Below are 22,964 nucleotides of genomic sequence, written 5' to 3'. Positions count from 1 at the left end.
GAACTTGAAGGGTGAGAATAATGTGTTCACCTGAGTTTGAATAGATTCAGTTAATGCCATAACTGCAGACGCATTCTCCACAAGCATGCCAGGGCTTAAAGCACAGCAGAGCTAATACACTACAGTGTTAGTTAACACAGTATAATATGCAGGCATGTGTGACTATTACTGGCTGAAATGCTTCAGCATGGCAAACAGACCCTGCTGGAGGTTTCTTTTGGAAGATCTTAACCATATACTCCAAGGCCACGGTGCTCACTGATAGGACCTCATGCAGGCGCAGAAGTAGCTTGTTACTGTGGTACAGAAATTACCACATTTCTATGTGGCTTTGACAGTTTGATTAAGTGCTGCCAAATCAATTGTCAGCAACTATGTAATTTTTGCAAATCTGGCTTTCTAATTAGGGACTTTTTGGTGTAATTGCTTTTCTTGAAAGCCAGTGGCCAACAGGTAATGCTGCACATAAAGACAACAGTTCGTTAAGTTAATTCTTTGGTTCTCCCAGATACAAGGAACGATATAGACAGAACAAGCACCTTTTAGGAGTTTTAAGTGTCCTTTAAAAAAAAAATCAAAATAATGATGTCAGGTGTAAAACTAAAGTTGATCAGAGGGCTGGAGCACCTGCCCTACGAGGAAAGGCTGCGAGAGTTGGGCCTGTTTAGCCTGGGGAAGAGAAGACTGAGGGGGGATCTTATCAATGTCTATAAGTACCTGAAGGGAGGGTGTCAAGGGGACGGGGACAAACTCTTTTCAGTTGTCCCATGTGACAGGACAAGAGGCAATGGGCAGAAATTGAACCACAGGAAGTTCCGCCTGAACGTGAGAGGGAATTTCTTCACTGTGAGAGTGAGAACACTGGAAGAGGTTGCCCAGAGAGGCTGTGGAGTCTCCTTCTCTGGAGATCTTCAAGGCCCGTCTGGATGCAACCCTGTCTAACATGCTCTAGGTGACCCTGCTGAATGGGGAGGTTGGACTAGATGATCTCCAGAGGTCCCTTCCAACCTTTATGATTCTATGAAAATACAGGAAAAAAACTACAAATAGCCTCCATGACATAGTATCTGGTGCATGTGTTGCTCATCTCTTTTTCTTGACTACTCTTACTGTTCATTAAATAGCTATGTGGGCTCAGGCATCAGTTGCCATCCATGTTCCTGGAATTGTTCATTCCAAAGAACCCCTAACTATTCACAATCACTGAAGCTCTTTCAGATGCAAAAGCGGCTGGAGAAGCAGGCACTTCTCTTTGCTTGTGCTCCTGAGCCAGTACAGATGTCTGTAGAAGCTGAACCCTGTTCAGACTGTTGCTAATGCTTGAAGGGGTCCCTTTTCTGCTGCCTCTGGTTTTTCTGTTTTCCAAGAACCTTTCCCAAAGTCTCTGTTCCAGCTCCAGTGCTTGCTTCATCCTTTTACAACTTCTGCTGTTCCTTCAAGTGCCTGTAAAAATGAGTTCAATAACTCTTGTTTTCCTGTCAGCTTCACTTTCCATGTAGCCAAGGATTGGGAGAGGGTGAGTAAATCTTCAGAATTCTCTGTGCCTGGAATTTAATGAGAAGAAACATTATTTCTTCTAGAACTTGAAGAGTGAAAGTGTATTAGATGGCAAAAAGCCTTCTACATTTTTTTTCATTAAAGTAAAATCACCAGCTGCCGTATATAATATTTGTGCATATGCAGTTCTTTTTTGTGAGATTTGCTGATCAGAACAAAAAGCACAAATTTGGAAAGGGAATGAACTCATACAATGGCCATTAAATAAAATATTACAGAAAACTGTAATTTCTGCTGCACTTCAAAGTTGGAAAAAATCACTCCAATGAGGGAGAAAGTCAAGAATATTGATAGAATGCTGAAACAGGCAGGGGGGAGCTAATTCATATTTTATTTTGCTAAAGCATCACAAGCTTCCTGCAGAAGGACAAGAAAAGAAAAACAAACCAGCAAATACTATGAAATATGCAATGTCAAAATCTTCCATGACTGTGGGTATGTTGATATAAGACAGAAATTTCTTTGTCTTAACAACTTTCAATGCGATTACAGCATCCATAGTAGATAACACTTACCAGGGTCTTGCATCACTTCTGCTATTTCCATGTTTGTTGATAAAAACATAGGTTCATCATCAAAAATATCTTCAGATGACTCTTCAAGGATATCCCCGGGAACTGCTTCCTTAAACGAGCTAATCATTAACTGCAGGTTGACTGCAGTCAGATTTTGATTATGACTTCTGGCGCCAGTCTACAAAATCATTTCAGTCTTGTTTTACGATGGTCCATTCCCCCCTCATTACTGTAATACCTCCAAGCTTTGTGTCATACATAAATTGAATATGTATAAATCTTTCTTACATTAAATCCACTGTATAATCTTCATAAGCCTAGAAGACATAAGCCCGCATATCTGAGCCTGACAACCAGGCTGAGACCAACAGGCCAGGTCCTGTTCTAGTTGTGCAGGCTAGATGGACTTTCTTAATTAAGACACTATATCGAAGAAAATAGGCCTTTATCTGAGAGCCTGCATATATGATGTATGTGAGCACAGACTGGTGGTGTCAGCTCTGTTCTGAGGAAGAATTTATTGTCCTGTCTGGGCCAGTGAATGTCCTGATCCTGTAAAGACCAAGATATCCTTTATGAGCTCTGACAGTTTTAAAGTGGATGCCATTGTCCCTGGGCTTGCTGGGGGAGGGAAACGTTGTTTTGTCTAAGCCCTCTTGCTGTCATCCCTCATCAGGCTGAAATGCAATCATCCTTGGGCTTATGTTTTCCTTTAATCCTGTGGTCCTGTTGTGGGCTAAATTGATCTGTGTTTTGCAATCTCTAGAGAGATTGTAAATATATTATAATAATAATAATAATAATACCTGTAGATTGTTAGTATTGCATGCTGTCTCTTGCTTTTCCATGCATTTCTGAGCTCTTGATGTTTCATTCCCTCCCACCAAACACTTCTGATAGTCCTTAATAAAAGGTCCTCTAGATCAAATAGGCAACATAATGTACACCTCAGAAAGAGGAAGGTGAGAAAAGAGGTTCTGACAAGCAGGAAAGCTGAGGAAGAGGAACTGCTATCATATAAGGGCTGATAACATGAAAGAGAGACTTGGGAAAAAAGTTTAAAGAAGTTCTTTGCTGGATACCTCAAACCAATAACCTTTAAGAACGCATCCAGCAGCTTGTTTTACCTGATAGTTTGGGAGGATTGAGGGCAAAAGGGAGAATGAGGAAAGGAGAAAAGTCCCATGGTTGAGGAAGAGTCATTGCATTGCCTGAGGGAAGGAAAAGGGCAATACCCAAGGCTATGGAGGCAGGAAGCATTGCTGTGGTTGTACAGACTGGGTTACAAATGAGACACCCTTTGCCCTCGTGCTATGTTATCATGGGTTGTTGCCTTGATTACTTCCGTGGCATGGGAACCCAACAGCTAGGGACTTCAGGTCCAGAGCCCATAATGATCTGGATGGCACTCAGGATACCGCTGTTGAGTGATTGTCTTACTGCAAAGGTGGCAAATGCCCACTCTGCTGCTACTTGATGAGATTTCAGCAATTGGTTAGAGATGTTGCATGGTTTACTCTTGTCCAGGTGGGAACATGTGACCAAAGCTAGATGGGGACATGGAGTATTACAGGATCTCCCCACCACCCTGTGTTCTTATCATGGGGGGTGGGTGGGGGGGGGGAAAGGCACTGCACTGCTTCCACTCAAACTGTCCATAACTGGGTAATATGTAGGCTTGTATACAGAGCTTGTGCTATATCCATGAACTCCCTCAAGAGTCACCAAATGCTTGCAGAACTGGGAACTTTCAGTTCCTTTCAGTAAAATCAGTATTATCTGTTGACCATAACAGGTGGGAAAGCTTGGTGACACCAGTCCTCTAGTGACTTTAGGAATATCTAAGATGCTAGTGATCTAGCAGGATGTATAGACAAGCAAGCTTGATGATCTCATGCCTCTCAGTCACAACTAACCAATCAGTGAATTTCTCCACTGAAAGCCTGATAGTCTGAGCTTTCCAGGAAAGTAGAGGATGGCCAAGTTTTGTAAGGCAGCAGCTACCCTCAGGCACTGAGACCACAGAAGAGGCATGCAGTCACTGCAGGAGAGAGTGTGGCGTCCTTGGGAGGCCAGCCCTGCAGCTCTGCCCCGCTGATGGTCCCAAGTGCAGAGGATGCTCTGAGTCCATCTGCCAGTGGAAATTGCTTTTCCTTCTCCAGGAATTTGCATTGATTCAACAGCTTTACAGAGCTTTTTAGTGTTAGGGCCAAGCCATGAAGGTGCCTAGAGCTGATAGCAGCTACTTTGCTGAACAATCTGGCTGTGTGCTTGGGCAGTCCATTAAGGACAATGTAAAGAGGTCCTTCTGAAATGGCCACATATGGGGAGGAATAAGGGACTCCTGACCCTTTGACAAGATGAAAAGAAATGAAAGATGGGTATTTATCAGTAAGCACTTCCGTCTTTCAGGGAAAGCTATAGGAAAAGGAAAGTCAGCTATGGACAGACTAGGGGAGGAGAGAATAACTCTTAGCTTTTAAAAATTAACTTTGCAGCTTAATTCCTCTGTTGATTTCTTTGTAAATTTTTAAATGATTCTTAACATACATAAATGTTAGTCTTTCTTTTCTTGCAGTGAAATCCTACCTCTATCATGTATAAAAGAGAGAAATCTGTGCTTCAAGTGAAAAACTTTCATTGGTTTTACTTATACCTTCAAGACTGAGGCATCTATAACATGCTTTTATTAAATTTTCCGATATTTTGTGACATACTTATTAATAAACTTAGATATTCTGCTATTTCTTTTTACTTGTTAAAGTACATTAAAATATTAAATTACTTCATCTGGGGAAAAAAAGAGCTTAGCTGAGCTTTTGGATAGGGAAGTAGATAGGAAGTTGCTGAAAAAGGAATATATAATATGAGATCTGAGGCAGAAAGAAAGGAAAAATAATAGTTCTGAATATAGCAGTAATACTTACATCAGGGGTGAAGAGATAAGCGAGTCCTTCAGTTGCTCCTGGTAAAGTGAGTCCATGAATAAGGAATATAGTTAGGACCAAGTATGGGAATATTGCTGTTACATAAATTGCCTAACCAGAAAGTGAGAATATAAGACAAACAGTTACTGACAATAATATCAATATATCCTGTCTAAAGTTATTGTAACATATAATCCTCATAATGGTAGGTGAAACCAGAGCAGGTGTATATTATCATGTTTAGAGGAAGTAAAGTGTACTTTTGTACAGAATGCATGTGTAATACGAATAACTTTAAAACTCCGGGAGGGGAGACTGTGGCAGATGGAGTTGCAATCGGAGAGAAAGAGGGAAGGATGTTCGAGGCATCTGTACTGCTGCTACTGCTTCATGGCAGTAGCTTGAGAACAAAATCAGCAGTGTAGGCTAACATTTTGAGTTGCCTGTTTCTTTTTGTACCCTCCATACCTTTCCTGTGGTTTCAATCCCTCGGATGGTGCAGAGATATACAATTCCCCAGCAAGCTGCTAAGCACAAAACAAGCCACCACTGCAGTGTGCCAGTCTCGGTAACATCAGGTGTTATATTCAAAGTTTTCCTGTACCAAAAATAATTTACTGCAGTACTTTCATAACATTCTTCATCGAGTCCTGGAAAAAATGGGGCAAATATAAGAATACATTTTAAAATGTGACAATATTTCTTCCCACTCACCGCATAGATATAAAGGAAGATTTCATACTAACAGAAAAGGGGGGGGGCAGGAAGGCTATTTCTGACTGCCGAGTCAGTGAAGAAATGAGCTGAATTTCTCTTTCTGCATTGTCTGTAATGTACAACAAGACAAACTTTGTCATGGAAGATAGAGTGGAGACTCACAGACAATAATTTTATATATACAATATCAAATGGGAACCTGCTTTATGCCAAAACCTGCGCTCACCCTGCTGCCTGCACGCAACCTGAATGCTCAAGAAAAGGGTAATGAAGGGAAGGATCTTCAACAAACCCAGAGTTGCTGTCTTTAGCTGGAGACTAGAGTTGTCTAGATGCTGCAGCTTCTGCTTTTGAAAAGATAACTTTGAAGCTACAAGAAACAATGTCTGTATATATTTTGCAAATTTTTATTTTATATGAAATGTCAGCATTTTTAACAGAGATCTGGCCCTTTCATTTATGATCTTTCACTCACTTCTGAGGCAACCACCCTCCACAATAAAAATTTGAAAGGAAGCAAACAAATGAACTACATGGCAATCTTAAAATCATGCTCATTAAGCATTGCTTATGGATCCCCTAAATCCCTTTCACCATGGCTACAACAGGGAAGCACACTGCAGTGATCCTAGCTGGCCAGTTCTGTCTTCTTGATGGTTAATCAAATTTGTTTAACTTTTCACTGTAGTAACTTACTTTTTAAAAAATTAAAATGTGTAAGAAGCTAGTTATCTGTCCTCTGAATACTTTTTTGTGCTTTCCTCAGGAAAAAATCAGTTTCTTATTCATTTGTATGCTTTCCTCCTATTAATTTTTTGGTTTTATTTCAGGTAATTTCTTGATATATAGGATATGTCAGTTCAAGCATCTTCAAGCAAAGGAAGGAAACAAAATCTGGCTTCCTTTGATCCTTTCTCCCCACAGTCCTCCAGCCTCTGAAAGAAAAGGCAGATACTGTTCTTTCTTCAGTGCTTTGGGAAAAAGGACTGACTGCAGAGCACAGCTCCAGGAGAGGACCATGGTGTGGTGCCCAGCTAGAAGGAGAGGCCCACTTAGCCTCGAGGTGCACAGCAGTCATCACTAGCCACCTTAAGAACAAGTAGAACTTTTAAAGGAACAAAAGAAATCCTGACCATAGATTGGTAAAACATAGTAAATTTGTTATTCATGCATAAAAAAGGCAGACAAGAGTTGAGCTTGGTATGTGGGCATCACTCTAGGGACCCACAGTGAAGAGCAGGTGCCAGGGACTTCAGGAGCTCTCCCCAGGCAACCAGCAGCCTGGACAAGACCAATTTGCTCTGGAGAGCTGAGCAGGGTAGTCACAGGCTGCTCTGCAATACCTGAGCTGGGACCTCAAGATCATGTTCTGGCATAGACAGGGTTGGTACTGGTAGTGTCAGTGTTACCATCCAAAAGCTCCCCATCTTTCTAAATTTGATTTTTCCTTCTCCAAGGCCTTACTTCTTTTCAGGGTCCCAGCCTGACTTCCTTCCTGGCTGCAATATCTTAAGCCTTCCCTTCTCCTGCATGGTCTCAGGCTCTATAGACAGATGAAATTTAGTGTCCTCTTCCTAACAGTGGCATTGCTGAGAGTATGTAGTGACTGAGATCTGCACATCCCTCCCAGAATACTGCAGACAGACAGAATTTCTCATTTATCTTTGAAATCGTGGTCACCACTGAAATTCTGTTAGCAAATACCACTGACATTTTATTAACAAATATTACAGCTGGGAGCAGGGAGGTCAGTACTGCATGCCTAAGGCTTGGTGACCTTGGTATGTGAGGGCACTCTTTACCTTTTATCTGCAGACACAAGACTGCAAAAACCCTTAAAGGAGACTTATTGGTGTCCTTTTCCCAACTCTGAACTAAAGGAAACAGCCACAAGCCTGAACATGCTCTGACCAGCAAAATCCTAGTCTTCTTGTGGTTTTACTCAAGTTTTTGTAATGAGTTGTGTGCATTTGCTCTCAGCCTCAAGAGTGTTTCCTTTAAGTAGTTTCTGTGCCGCCTCAAAAGTTTTTACTTGTTTAGCTGCTCCTTTTTGTTTTCTTTTGTTTTAACACACTATGATTTACTTTCCTAATTTGAAATCAAGCAAAGAGGTAGTGGATTTTCTGGCTTTTGTTGATCCTGCAATTATATTGAATTTGAGTAGACACCGGTCACTCTCATAGCTCTTTGACAAAAAAATGAACCAGACCTCATGTACACCATGGGGCCAAATCAAGTGTCACTTCTCATTTTAGAGGTTCGTTGGTAGCTGCTCTAGAAAGCTGATATGCAGGGTATGTAAAAATAAAGACTCACTATTTAAGCAGTCTACAGGCAGAAGCTGAAGTTTTCCAACACTGTTGTGCTTCCTGCTCTGACAACTTACTTGATTTTTCTCAGGACATGTTAAATGAGGTGAAAGATTTTTATAACAGCTGGTTATGAGTCATATCACTGCTTAATGAAAGCTCAGAAGTCTCTTTAAAGCAGTTACTGAAAGATTTAGTCATAACCTTGGTTCTTAACTTATGTTCACAGTCTCAGATATCTTAATATGTAGTTTGTGATAACAGTCTCACATGTCTTGATAAGGGACTATTTTTTTCCTAGTGAGAAAACCAAAGATGCTCTTTCAAACTGGTACTGCAAAATTTGCCACACTACAAGAATAAAAAATGAACAGAGCTTCCTTTTCCTGCCACTAGCTCCCAAATCACAGAAACACAGAATGGTTGAGGTTGGAAGGGACCTCTGGAGATCATCTAGTCCAAACCCTCTGCTCAAGCAAGGTCTCCTAGAGCATGTTAGACAGGCTTGCATCCAGGCAAGTTTTGAATATCTCCAGAGGAGACTCCATAACCTCTCCGGGCAACCTGGTCCAGTGCTCTGTCACTCTCACAGGAGAGCAGCTTTTCCTCATATTTAGGCGGAACGTCCTGTGTTACAGTTTATGCATGTTGCCTCTTGTCCTGTCGCATGGCACCACTGAAAAGAGTTTGGCCCCATCCTCGTGATACCTGCCTTTAAGGTATTTGTAGACGTTGGTAAGATCCCTCTCAGTCTTCTCCTCTTCAGGCTGAACAGGCTCAGCTCTTGCAACCTTTCCTTGTAAAAGAGATGCTCCTGATTTGGCCCCATGTTGTGCATGAGGCCTGGTTCGTTTTTTTTGTCAAAGATGTTCTGATCATCTTCATAGCTTGACTCTCTCCAGTAGCTCCATGTCTCTCTTATACTGGGGAACCCAGAACAGGACACAGGACACAAAAGCCTAAAGCAGTAATATTTGTGATCTACCTTCTGCTAATAGAGACATTTGAAATGGTCAGTAGTTACCTGTTCTATTCTCATTTAGAGGACAAACACTCCAAGGAAGGGGCTCTTGGAAGGAGTTTATGAAATACCACATCACCCAGGTTAAAACAGTGTTGTAGTACAAGCTCACCAGAACTGACACTATCCATGAGCCAACTCCTGCAGAAGACACGAATTTCAGGTTAGAAAAGCATTGGACAAAAATAGCAGTGACAGCACTTGCTCTAAGAAGTTCACATTTTCCTACTTTTCAAATTATTTTTTGTGAAGATTTTCACAGCATCTGTGTCCGAATGCTGGTGCACAGTCTCTCCAGGTTGCCAGTCTTACTTCAGGAAGGCTGATGCTCTCTGGTTTGCCTTTGCCTAGCTTGTGCTTGTGCTTTTACCCTTTTGGGGAACTTAGTGCCAGCAGGCCCTATGACAGTGCAGCCAGCTGAGCAAGCTGGTGAGAGATGCTGATGTCAGGAGCTTGGGAGCACCAAAAGCAGGAGAGCTTTTAAGCCCCAGACATCTGGGCTTTTCACACTTGTCTTAAAATTACCAGCTGAGCACCTCAGGAATGTCCTCTTCTCAGGCGCCGCAGGCTGGGGTCACCTTCAGGTGAGGGAGGAAATGAGTTTTCTGTGACCTCATTAACACTGTATAATATGCAAAATGCAAGAGGTGGCCACCCTTCTTCAACAGCACTGTCCAGCTGGGATCAGACATTCAGGGTATAGCCAGCTACAGAATCCTCAAGGCAGAGAACTAGGAGGAGACCCCACTCCTGAGTTCCTGGTGCCAGCCTACTTATAAAGGCAGCTCCAGTTTGAGGAAATCAGAGGAAAATTCAGGTGGGAAGGGACAACCTGCTCAAAGCAGCTGTAGGGTCAAGCTAGATTACTGCCAGATTACTGTGGGCTTTATCCAGTCTGGCCTTGAAAATCTCCTGATGGAGTCTGTGCTTTGCTGAAAAGAAGACAGAGACTGCACTGCAGGACACCTGATTGCCAGGAGCCTATTGTCTCACGTAGGAGGCAGGGCAGATAGGTGAGGGTTAAACACAGAGTGCTGCTAACAGCTGTCATAAAAACAAGCTGAGTCAGAAATGAGAGATTCCTGGAACGGTCTCTCTTGCTAAAACTCTATTTTTTTAAGTTGCTCCAGCTCCTACAAAATACCTAGAGTACTTTTTGGCCAAGGAAGGCCCAAGAAATAGACAGCTTATGTGGAAGGCCAAGGTTGCAATATCTTTGCTACATTAAATAATTCAGTATTTTCTATAACATGGCACAACTTTAATAGCAGAGACTGAAAGTGACTGAGGTTTTACAGCATGCTATAGCTGCATGAAGGCACTCTTAAACCCAGGTTATGCACATATACTGTGAACTGAGAACTGATTTGCTCCTAGAATAAGGAAGGAAGAACAGCAACTAGTGATTATGCCTGCTTACATTTTTGCAAAGGAAGAATGGACACACCTAATCTTAGGTGATGAGTTTACCTGGAAGCACCACACTGCTGCCATGTATTTTTTCTTGGCTGCCCTCTTGCCATTAGACAGTTCCTCACCCACCACCTCTGCTCCCATATGCACCCACAGGCCTGCCTTGAAAGGGGTAGAACTGGTCATTCAGCCCACCAAAAGCCAGTTGCTGCCATTGACCCTGCAGCCTAGCAATGTCTGCAGGATATAAGGCTTTACCTGAAGGGGTGTGTGCTTTCAGTGTCAGGATAGCACTGCACACCAGTCTGATGTGCACTGTCATGTTAATGTCCCTTCACTAGCCCCAGTGCACCCCTCACTCCTAGAGAGTAGTTTGCCCAGGTGCTGTAGCTTAGGAAGCCCAAGTGCTGGGCTCCTGATTGTCTATCTTTCTGTGCCCCTTCCAGTCCCAGCTACTCCTGGAGGGACAAGACTGCCTTCTGAATGGGCTCTGAAGATGTTGTACAAGCTCCAAGATATGATAGGAATGGGGTAGTGTGGGCTCAACACAGCTTGTGGTGGGTTAGCCCCACGTACCCATGCCATTCTGCTGTGCAGACAGCATAAGCACCTAACTTGCCACTTCAGACACCACTGGGGCATGGTGGGCTCCTCAGCACCCAGAGAGAATTCACTTAACTTGCTGATTTATTTAATAATCTAGTGATTGTTAAATACAGGAGTGATAATTCTAATTATTAGGCAGGGCTCTGTAGGAAGTGAGCACTAAGTGAGAGCTCAGCTGTACTCCTTTCAGTCAGGCCCCTGGGAGACGCACCGACTCCTCCAAGGTAAGGCGAGATGGTATTCCAGGCCCCAATGCTGCCTTTCCTCAGGAGCTGTCCTAGGGCAAGTTCAAGATGTAGCAGTGGGATTCCTTCGAAGATGAGCGCAATGAAGTATGGGATCAGGAATGCTCCTGGAAACATAATTAAGTGCAGTTGAGCCACATGATTATCTACATCTTACTTAAATTACTGTTATCTCCTCTATGTTATGACTGTAACAAAGTCCTTGTAAGATGTGTTGAGAGTGGGAGGCACAGGGCTATTCTGATACCATCTGTTACGGGAAGTTTTGTTAGCAAAGATGCCTGGAGAAGATCTCAGATCGTTATAATTCTAAAAGTGCGGATGTCATACTGTTCTGACTTTTTTTACAAGGCCTTTTCTACCACATATGGGTCAGACCAAAGTGGCAAGGTTGCCGTTTCTCACTGGGAAAGCAGGTTTTTGTGTTGAAGACCCCCAAGAGACCAGACTACATTATTACATGCAGTTTTGCTCAGAGCGCAGAACCTGAAAAACTGAAAGGAAGACTAAAGTTGTTCTGTGTGTTGTGGAAGTGATGAAACACGATTTCCCCTAGATTTGTATCCTTTACTCTTCACATTTTCCCTCTTTCTCTCATGACTGCCCTGCTGGGCCAGAGAAATTCATATATACATTTATATATATTTGTATTTATTTATATATCATATATATACACACACACACACACGCCTCCTAATAACTGATGATACAATGTCCAGCTCAGTGACCCTTCATGTGGCCTCTGATACAATTAATTAATTTTGCACCTCATTTCACCACTGTTTCCCAGTCTCATGCCTGACCCTGCCCAGCTCTGCTCTTCCTCAAGCTCTGGAAAATTTTTCCCATCTGGCCTCCCTCCGGGCTAGGAGGAAGAGCAATTTCACCATTACGGCAACCTCATTTCTGAGCGAGTAGGGAGTAATTCAGCTTCCCATTCACACTTAGGCTGGAGAAGGGGGTGAGGGAATCAGCCAGCAGTCGTGGCCTCCTTTCCTGGATTTGTTCAGATGTTTTGCCTATTGCTAAGCATTGCAATAATTCTGTAGGACATCCAGACCAGGTGTGTGGTTATTTTCTCTTTTAATAGTTTAGCCCTTTATAAGGAAGTACATAGGGAAAAAAACAACAGTAAAGCTCTTTTCAGTGAAAGACTGTTCTTCATTTGCTAAAGACTGAAATAAATGTCTTTCCTTATGATCTGGTTTCTTAAGATGTTTTTTAACCCCTAAGAAGCAGATCTGAAAAAGGAGACTCACACTTAATTTCCAATATATTAAATCTATAATTTTGATTCTCACACCCTCTGCTCGGTAGTCCCCTTACTTGGAGGAAGTTCCTAAGTGGCAGCTGTAGAAGTTCCCTAAAAAAAAATAGATTTACAGAGGGAGTTAAGGACCACAATAGCTTTTTTTAGGCATTTTACCACCTGAAAAAATCCAGTCTGGAACTAGATACCAAAGGTGTGAATACTGATGGGAGGGTGCAGGAACATGCCTACCCCTTGCTTCAAAGCCCTGTCACCACTCAACACACTCCGTCTTGCACCCCATCCTGCAGACCTGGGGAGCTATGAATATCTGTGATATCCTCTGCAACGGCACAACTATGGGAGCCCACTCACGCTCCTGATGGTGTGAGAGCTGGGGCTGTTTCCTGGGAAGTGCCAAATATTCCTGCAATAGAGCACCTTTGTGCAGTATGTGTACCATACAGTATCCTGCAGTCAGAAGCAAATTTATTCTGCTCACCTGGACGCAAACCAGCTCTGACTTGGTAGCTGTTTACTCTCAATCCATGCAATGGATTAAGCCATGTAAGCCACTCCATAAGGGACATGTACTGGCTTATGGTTTTAATGGGTATAAATAGCTTCCAGATTGGCTGGTGTCCAGTTAGTTTGCCACGGACACAAAAACATTGTATCTTACTGGAAATAACTGTGTAGTAATTACTGCAAACTGCTCTTCATTACTTCTCTCTCTCTCCTTTTCTGTTTGCTAGCTGAACTGTTGAGAGCAAAGCATGTTTGCATATGCTGTCAATAAAGGCCTGTTTAGTTTATGCTGGTTTGTATGCATCCCACGTCCTATTTGCAACGTGACAACATATAATGTCATGTTTGAAAAAAAGTACTAGTTTTCATGAGAATGAAACGACATACAAATTTGACAACCCTACAAATTTTGAAAGGATGGCAGAAGATTTGGCTAAGAAAAAAAGAGTTAATAGAGCTAATCTTTCTATAACCTAGATCAAATAAGCAGCTGGAAGGATGCTTTGAGTTATTCATTCATTTGTTTGTTTGTTCATTTTATGGCAGTTTCAGGGAAACGAAAGGAAAAGCAAAAACAGTCTACTCAAACACTTGAAGCTTACTCTTTTCCAGAACAAAATCCATTCTGTATAGAAAGAGAAAGGACACTGGAAAGACAACAGATACCTAATGGTGAGTAGGAACTCAACAGCACAATAAAATCAAGGGCTCTGTTTGATAGATAGGAAGGATGTTCCAAAAGATAGAATTTAAATAAAAGTTTTTGAAATTTAACTTTTGAAAGGCAAGAAAAAAATACCAGAAGCTGAAGGAAGAAGCTTGCTGGTACCTAAAGTAGAGCATTTATCATAAAACAGAGTTCAAACATAGGTAAAACAAAACATTTCGGCAAATGTTAGTAGCATAGCACAGGTACTGCAGAAACTCAGTAGATTTGACTTCGATGAGGCACAGGAGAAGGGTGCTATGGAAGAAACAGTCATGAAATGGCAGGAAGCCAATTATTTTATATCTACATGCTCGCCAAAGAAAGAGGGGAAAAAATTACATAAGATGCAAGACCCAGCAGAGCCTCCAAAGCAGCAATTTAGCTGCGGTACAGTACCTTATGTTTTCCTCTCAGAACTGAACAAGGAAAATTATAATAACCAAGCACATGCTACCGCCTTAAAAAGCCTAAAGAAATTCCCATTAAAATCAAAAGCATCACCAGGGCACAATTTAATTGCATTCTTGAGACAAAATAGAAGAAGTTTAGTCTACAGCATTCCTTCTGTTGGAAAGAGTCCCAAATGCATAGAGTGCCCATTCTGCAAAGAGGAGGCAAGCACTGCTAAAGGAAGACCAGGAAAAAAAATGTCAAAAATCTGACAGCTAGAAGCTCTCTTGGAAGGAGGTTCTGCCACCATTTCATCCCTCTGGTAAATGATATTTGAAGACCATGATCTTTTTTATATCCTCTACGCATGAAAACAAAGAAAAGTACATGAACTGCTAGACGAGCTGCTGAGAGTTGCTGATGATTATACGGCCGCACCAGAAAGCAGAACAATGAAAAGGCTAAAGAAGGAGTGCAATCAGGAGTGCTGAAGCACAGCAACCAGCAAAGCAGAACGTACTGGCGAAATTGGGTTTGTCGCATCTCAGGAAGTGGAGGCAATAGTCCCTCACTAGTGGAAATGATAAAGCAGATTAAAGTGCCAGACAAGTGCCCTGCTAATCAGGATGTACCAAGACCAGCAGAAATTGTTGAGCCTCAGTGAGAAATGAAGATAAAGCCCAGCTACTTTGCTTGTTATTTGGGTACCAATGAAGACGTCCAAAATAGCAGAGAAAAACTTAGAGGAACTGAACCACGTGCCCAGCATTGGAATTCTTACCAGTGCCTGTGCATCAGCTAATACAAGAAAAGTAACTTAAATTCCGATGACTGCAGCTGCCCTAATGTTGAAAGCACAGCAGCATACTGAAAAGGAGAGCGAAGGGCACACCAAATGCCACCACACAAAGCCGTCACGGTCACTGAGCAGAGAGAAGAGATGAAGCACTTAAAAGACAACATGGGTGCCATCAGGAGATAGCTGTACCTACAAGTGTGAGAATTCACACTCACTCCAAATGCTGAGGAATATTGAAGAATGAGAAGTTCAAACAGTGCAAAAAAAAATGAGGATAGCTAGAGGACAGCTAGATTCCTAAATAAAGCTAAGGACTGGGAAGGGAGGGAAGTTATAGACAAGAAGATTCTCAAAAGATCTAGATATAGGCAGGGAGAAGAAGAAATAAGTGCCAATCATTTCTCCTAAAGCCTGATCAAAGGGAAGTGGAAGCCTTTTGCAAGGGAGACCTTCCTTGTGCTCCCTAGCAAATATTTCTTCCCCTTGCTGAAAGCTGTTCATCATGACAGTCAGAAAGCTTTCTTAAGCACGAGCTACATCTCCACTTGCTACCCAGGAGGAGAGAAACATAACGTGAATATTAGAAATAGAAGTAAGTGAGAGTGTGTCTGTATTAGCGTTTGAGCTCAGACCAGGACTGCTCTTTTGAAGTGAGTCTCAGATATCACCAATTTCTGCACTTTGATTCTCATCATAGTGTGCCATGGGACCTCAAACACTAAACTCCATTCAGGTGATATTAAATTGAAAGTGCATACAAAGCACTCCAGCCACAAACAAACATTCAGTCAGACCAGGGGGCAGCCTAGAGCTAGTCTGAAATTAGAAGAAAAAAAAAAAAAAAAAAAAAATCCTAAACTGTGTACAGCATGGATGTCAGGTCCTAAGCACCAACTCTTTCACTCTGCAGATCTGTTTTTTGACTCAGACTACTTACTAACAAAGATGCAGCCCAAGAGACCCCTTTAACTTCTGGTGATTTTACAGTTCTTCACTATGATTTATTCCATTTGCTGAACCCAGTAGCCCCCTTTTTTTTTTGCATCCTGATCAATACTTTACTGGAAAGCTAGTGTGTTTGGTTTTCATCCTTTCATAATTTTCCTTGTTGTGACATAATTCATTGTTGCATCAAGGAATAAGGAATGAGCTGTTCTGCTCTTCCCAACATAAATTTTTATTACAATATTTTCTAGGTACACATGCCATTTCTCTCAGATCTTATTTCCCTTCTGAGAAGACAATTAGCTAGGCAACTGCTAAGCTGTAATTCAAATTCTAGCATGAGGTTAGGCATGCTGATGTTACAAACACTTCTAACCCATTCCCTGGGAAGTTAATAGGAGCTGTCCCTGTTTAGCAGGGTTCTAATGCTTATATGTCTTTGTTTTCCTAGAATAAAATTGTATTTTCTATTAAAGATATTTTTCATTCATCCTGTAGGATCAGATGCTATATGCGTAATTTTTATGACCCATGTATTAGTCAAGTGTATCCATATTAGCAATAATCAGAGGTACAACATTGCAGTGAGTTCCAGCTAGAATAACTAGCTTTTCTGAAGTATACTCAGATGACTACATATGAGTATATATGTATATAATTTATTTGAATCTCAGTTTTAAGCGCCAAAATATATACCAAGCCCTTTAGAAACATTTTTTACAGTTCCAGTTGCCTGGGAACATTGCTGTTTGTCTCCATTTACTGTGACAAACAACCTTCATATCCATTAGTCATGCAAACTAAATAACTAACTTAACTCAGGCAATAAATCCAAATAATCAGTAACAACAGCAGGTGATAAATGTCAGCAAGATTGATATTATATTAGACCCAAGTTACTGAGTAACACTAATGTGCAACGAATAAGGTTCAGAGGTCCAATGAGAAACGGCTGACATAAAACAAACACACAAGCACTTAGTTTTATCTCTTGTTGTTAAAAAGATTTAGAAATGAGGAAAAATACATTGCCTGACTCTGAAACTGTTGTAAAATTGTGGCCCACACTTCAGAAGCTATGCAGCCTTAGAGTACATCGATATCATTTTTACACTAGGTTTTTGTTGCCCTCCAGGCTATGCTCAGGAACCTAGTCACATCGCTTCTCAGGGCTCTGGGTAAACTGGAACGCATGTATCTATCCCTTGTTCACGTCCTCAGATGCACACAGGCAGGATTTATGCTCCATTACCCCTGCACCTCCACTGGGATTTTGCATCTAAAAGTTGTTTTTTTTTCAGAAATGCAACCTCAAATCACATCATTGCCTGAAATTAGCCGAGGGAAAATACAACCACATTATATACCTGGGTAAGCCAAATAACTTTGTCTTCTTGGTAGCATTCATGACTCATTCAACTCTTCTCACACCTGCTTTCCAGGATAAATATTCACAAAACCCAAAGAATTTTGTCAGTACTGTGTTATATGGTCCGTCATGCTGTTGAGCTATCTGAATCCTTTCTTAAAATGTGGTGATCAAACATTGGCCATCCATCAGTACATTCACCTTTATTCACTGCTCTTTTGTGCAACTGCAGCACTGTGAGTAGCTATAAAGCATTTCTGAGTCTACTGACTGTTTTATACCATTTTTTCACTGGTAAAAATATTACTCAAGGTGCAAAACAATGACTCAGCCTTTATCCTCATAGCATTTCCTCATCTTTAATATTTTTAAAGCAACTCTAAAACCTATCTGCTTTGTCCCTAGCAGTTGCTGTGGGATGTAGCAGTGATCCAGAAGCTCGAGGCTGGATCAGCATACTCTGTCTAGGCAGAAGATTCCCACCTGCCAAGGCAAGCCTGCCTGGCCAGCTGTGAACATCTTACACAATATGCATGATACATGAGCAAACAGACTATTTGAACACTGTGCTGTCCATAAGGAATGTCAGGTCTGGCCTCTTTTCACTCAGACTCACACTTTTGCTGTGGTGGTAAAGGTTTGTTGGGCAAGGATGCAGGGGGGCCCTGGAGGGAGGAATAGAGAGGACAGATCCAACCCCAGCAGGAGAAGAATATTGCTGTACTTTGCAGTGAAGCTGCAATCTGAAAAGGCTGAAAAACAGCTGGTCAAGACTAGTCCTTCAGCACCGAGAAGCAACCTGGGTGCTTCATGGGAATATATAAGAACTTTTTAACAGGCCGTAGCCCAATGTTTCATCTTAATCCTTGATAGCGATTTGTGCAAACCCCAAAGCACAATGTTCTGGAAATCTCCCACAGCTCATGGCTTCAGAAAGCACCTCTGTGCAGTGGGAATGACAGAGGACCTGCAATTGCAGAGGACCTAGTGTTAGTTATTAATTCTGTTACATTATGTTAATTATATTAAGCTGCTTGTTAATTATACTGAATGTTCCCATGCTCTAACATAGGAAGAGCAGTCCAGCTTCTGTTTTAATTTTGTGTCTTTCTTTTTTTCTTAACTTTTGTGCCCCTTCTTATCCTTCTCATTCATTTCATTCTCTTTCCTTTTGAATTTCTATTTGTCCCTAAATGTGTGATGTTTTGACATATGAATGTGCCAGCCTGGAAACACCTTAGCTTAGACAGGTAGAAAATGTTGGCCCACAGGGACACATGAGTAGAAAAGCTGTGGTCATTCCAGCTGAGCTGAGTGTCTGAAATTGAACACCAAGAAAAATCTGTGAGTTCCCCCAGTTTGTCAACAGCTGTTTGTGAGGTTTGGCCAGTAACAGGCACAGCATGCCACTGTTTTGTGTTGTGTTGTTAAAGTATCTTCTATAGTCCTCACCATCTTACACATTCTTTAGCTCAGTTTATGTTTTGAACTTTCTGTAGAGCTGCCTAGTTAAGATAGTAGTTAGGATAGATGTAGTTTAGATGCTTAGAAAGTGTAGGATATATGTATTTGTCTCTAATATAGGTAGTTTTACCTGATCGGATTGACCCATACACGTGTAATTGTATTGTCCATTGACTGAGCTGGATATGTTCCCCTAGAAGTTCCTTAGAGAGCCCTTTGTGTTCCCTTTTATATCACTCCATATTGCTTTGCTCCCTTCAGATCATTCAAAAATGTACTAGCACAGCATTTAGCATGGCACCATACAGCTTTCCTTTTGCTTGTGTTCAACACGGGTAATTTCATTGGTCTTCATTTCCTAGAGTGAGCAGTAGGACTGTATTTTGTTTTCCTTTGGTAACTGTTTAGAGCAGGATCAAAAAGCACAGAGGCGCCTAAAGTGGAAGAAAATTGGACTTCAGGTCTCCCAAGTCGAAATCCTGAAAACTCTGTGTAAGTGCTGCCTGTTCCTGAGAGATCCTATGGTTTATGGCTTTAACGTTAAATTTCTCGAGGCACCCAAGGTTGCACCTCTGGGCATGTTGGGGTCCATTCAGTTGTCTACATTTAGGCATTGAAGGCCACTTGAGATGCTCTAGGATATTTGACCTTTAGCTCCTGCTCCATGGCTTTCTTGCAGGCCCCGTGTCATTTATACTATGTGGATGTCTCTCTACAGGTATTTGTCCTATCTCGTGGATGAATATATCATTAAATAATGGCTTTTTCCAGCCATTCCAATGGGCAAAGAAAAAGAGTGTATGCAGCTATGAGTTTCTAACTATCTGGTTATTGTACTCATCTGAGAAAGTTTCATGAAGTTTTGCTCTTGCTGCAAATAAAAAGTGTAAAACATGAAGAGTTCTGGGAGCAATCTGACCTGTTGCTTCTTCTCCTTTCTTATTTGAATTCATCTACTTGTATTTTCCAGCTGTTATATGTTCACTGTTAAAGTGCTCCTTAGAATCAAAGTCATTTCCATTTTCTTGATAAATGTATGCTTTAATTTTCAATTCCTGAGTTAAATGAATTGAATTTGCAAGTCTTTTCTTGTACCCTAAGTTTTCCATACCTCAAATAATTCTTGTACTCTTGTATTTTTTCCCCATTTTTCAACATTTTCTGAAAGGTGGCCACAGAAGTGGTCTTACTCATGGTGCAATGCCTCGATATCTATTTCCTATTCCTCTGCTTATATATGCCAGGATTCTTTTTGTCATACAACCCGTTATATTTAATTCAGGCAGTCACTCACTAGACTCCCTGTACAGCTACTTCTTTCTAAAATGCCTCCACCTGTTAAATACAGAATCTATTCTTGGTTCCTTGGTCGTAGCTCACCCAGTAACACAGACAGGTTGATAGAACAGTCTTGGATTGTTTGTCATTTGTAAGTTTTTCCAGGTTTGAATTTTATACTTCTCCAGTTAACTGAAAAATAATGAATCATACTGGGCCAAAACAGTTTGCTGTATTCTCTTGCTTTAGACAGTTTATCATGGCAGATCTCAAAAGCTACTGTAAATGGTAACCTATCAATTAATCTTTTCTGATCCATTTACATTTGCTAAGTTGCTTCTGAAGAAATTTTTGGCCAGAATATTTTATGGTGCTAAATGAATGGCTTAGGCAGTTGTCAGCATCACTTTGCATTTTCATGTTTATATTGTATCAGCTAGACTTTTGAAATATCTTCACAGTCATAGTAAGGTACAGTTTAGTTCAGTAGCAATTTTAGATTATGGGGTAACTTCTAAAAGCATCAGAGAAAGGTGGGAAATGACCTTTCCACTTTCCTAAAAGGAGATTCAACTTTCATTTATTTGGGGAGCTGCTTCACTGAGTCATTGTCAGGACTTTTCCCTTTTCCTTAAGGTAATAAGCTATAAGTTTGGTTCCCTTCTCCCATCAGAACTGCAATAGCACTGTAAGAACTTTAACACTGGTTTTACTGAAACTTATCATCTATTTAGTCTTATTTCCTAAGCAAAAGTATCATTTTAAAATGAAACACATTCATATAGGATAAACTAATTTATCTATCTGGTAAAAAAGTTTTTGTAAAACATTTATGAGAATTCAAAAGTCAAAAAATAATGTAATCTAACATGCAACTTCCATGCCTACCATAAATTAGTATAATTATGTTAGCACTGTAGTTTAATATTTTGGCAAAGTCCCATTTCAATCTTACCGCCTCCATGTATCTGACACAAGTATGGAAATCGCCACACGTTCCCCAAACCGACAGCAAATCCAATACAGCTTAAAATGTACTGAAACTTATTGTCCCACTTTGGTCTGCCATCTTCTTTAAGGTTTTCAGGTGCCACATCAACAGATAAATCTTTTGACATGTTTATGAAATATCTGTGGCTCTCTAGCTCCTTTCTTTATAAATACAGAGATATGTATGATTCACAACCTGTGTCTCCTACAGGTTTTATGCAAGATGGCTAAAGGATTCTGGAAAAAGAGGTGGAGCTTTCTTTTTATGTTATGCAAAGGAATGTGTCATTATAAAAGCTGCAGTTTAAAGACAAAAACAAGAATTATTGTTATATGGACAAAGTTACCGCTCCTGACTTTCTACAATTCGTTCTATAGTTAGAGAACTTAGGAGTATGTAGTTAATCAGTAACTCAGTATCAAATATATTTTTCTTTTCTGTTTTCTTTATGTTCTCAGATACTTTCAAAGATGTATGTTATGCCCAGTAATAATAATAAAAACCCTTTACAGCAATCAGATCTGTTAAAATTGTAAAATGCTTTTTTTAAAAAAAGAAAAATCTGTGAATAAAGGAAATGTTCCCATTTCCTTTGTTACTTAGTTAATAGAGTTAAATGACTGAAGACATCTTCTGTACATTCATAAAGTTAAAAAATGCATTAAAAATTAATATTAATCAGATATATCTCTTTCTACATTAAACCATCTTCCTCGCCTTGTATTGTTGCTTAGTAGTCATTGATTGTATTAAAGCCTCAATAGGAGCCTGTAAAGGTATATTTTTATAAATGTACTTGCAGTTGCTTTTTGTCAGTCCTGAGGTCTGCTGCTTGGACAGGTGGACCACATGCAGCTGTGGCGTGGATGACTTGAGTCTGAGCAACCATATGACTCTGCATCAAGTTCCCAAGAGCGTATACAGCACACTGAATGCAAAGGAGCTAGCTTTCATCATGCTTTTCCATTTCTAAAAATTCACACCCTTAGATATGACTAATTCAAAATACTTGAAAGGTGCAGCACACATTGACTAAGACAGTTTGAAATTTGTTTTTATCTATATAGCATTTGGTATTTTGAGAAGCACTTTTTCACTATTTCATGTTTATAAATTTGTGAGAGCAATTCTGGTTTGGCCAATTATCAATGTATCAAAGAAGATATTCAGTTACCTAATTTTTATCTTAGAAAACAAATAAAAATTTTAAACTTTCAGTATGAAATTCAAACTGATCTCCGTCATGTTCCCAAGCAGACACTTAGCTGAGACTCTGATCTTGACAAGATCATATAAATTCAAACATTAGAATCTGGTCCACTTTTACTATACTTGTTAGAAGTTAATCACTTCCCACCTGTCAATGAATCCCAAGTGACTATTTTATTGTTCATTAAACTAGTTGCTGAGGAATGTAACAGCTGAGTGCTTTCCTTCAAATGAAAGTGTTTGAGAAACGATTTTTGTTGTCTTTCAGTTATACCAGTGTTTTGCTATTTTGCACTCCATCTCGGTCCACAATAAACAGATTAGACAGTCAGCTTCCTTGCTTCATTAAATCAACACTTTTTTTGGCCTGGATTCCCCTTCTTGAAACAGGAGTAATATCTAACTGAAGATGGACTTTTTTTTTTTTTTTTTTTGAAATGCTTAGAGAGAAATAAAAGCCTTTCTCTGTAACTAAGATGCTCAGGTTACAGGTCATCAGATCTCCCCAGAAAGGGTAGTTCACCTGCTTGGAGCTCTGCAAACATGCAGCAACTCAGCTTCCTGGTGCCTTATTGCGATATCTCACAGGGTGTGCATAAATCAGCACACACAAAGTGGCTGACAGCACTTACTTACACCCCATCACTGCTGCCAGGGTACTCACCACCACTGCTCTCACTGCCAGCAGCTGAACTGCTGCTGCCCCACTAACTCCTATGTCAT

At 40.7% G+C, this 22,964-nt stretch overlaps 1 protein-coding gene across 1 annotated transcript in view; it reads right to left on the bottom strand.

Annotated features, from left to right (window-relative positions):
- Nucleotides 1-21,159, bottom strand: part of LOC134136585 (sodium-dependent neutral amino acid transporter B(0)AT3-like) — a 31,008-nt gene extending 9,849 nt beyond the window's left edge. The window contains exons 1-5 of the mRNA XM_062568499.1: nucleotides 20,997-21,159; nucleotides 11,277-11,417; nucleotides 9,050-9,187; nucleotides 5,468-5,649; nucleotides 5,000-5,110 (exon numbers count right to left, since the gene is read on the bottom strand). Coding sequence (XP_062424483.1) covers nucleotides 5,000-5,110; nucleotides 5,468-5,649; nucleotides 9,050-9,187; nucleotides 11,277-11,417; nucleotides 20,997-21,159 — 735 coding nt within the window. The remainder of the gene's footprint in view (nucleotides 1-4,999; nucleotides 5,111-5,467; nucleotides 5,650-9,049; nucleotides 9,188-11,276; nucleotides 11,418-20,996) is intronic.
- Between the last annotated feature and the right edge of the window lie 1,805 nt (nucleotides 21,160-22,964).

The sequence above is a fragment of the Rhea pennata genome, chromosome 2, assembly GCF_028389875.1.
Source record: "Rhea pennata isolate bPtePen1 chromosome 2, bPtePen1.pri, whole genome shotgun sequence".
In the NCBI taxonomy this organism is placed as follows: domain Eukaryota; kingdom Metazoa; phylum Chordata; class Aves; order Rheiformes; family Rheidae; genus Rhea; species Rhea pennata.
This window is presented reverse-complemented; position numbering and strand designations above follow the sequence as displayed.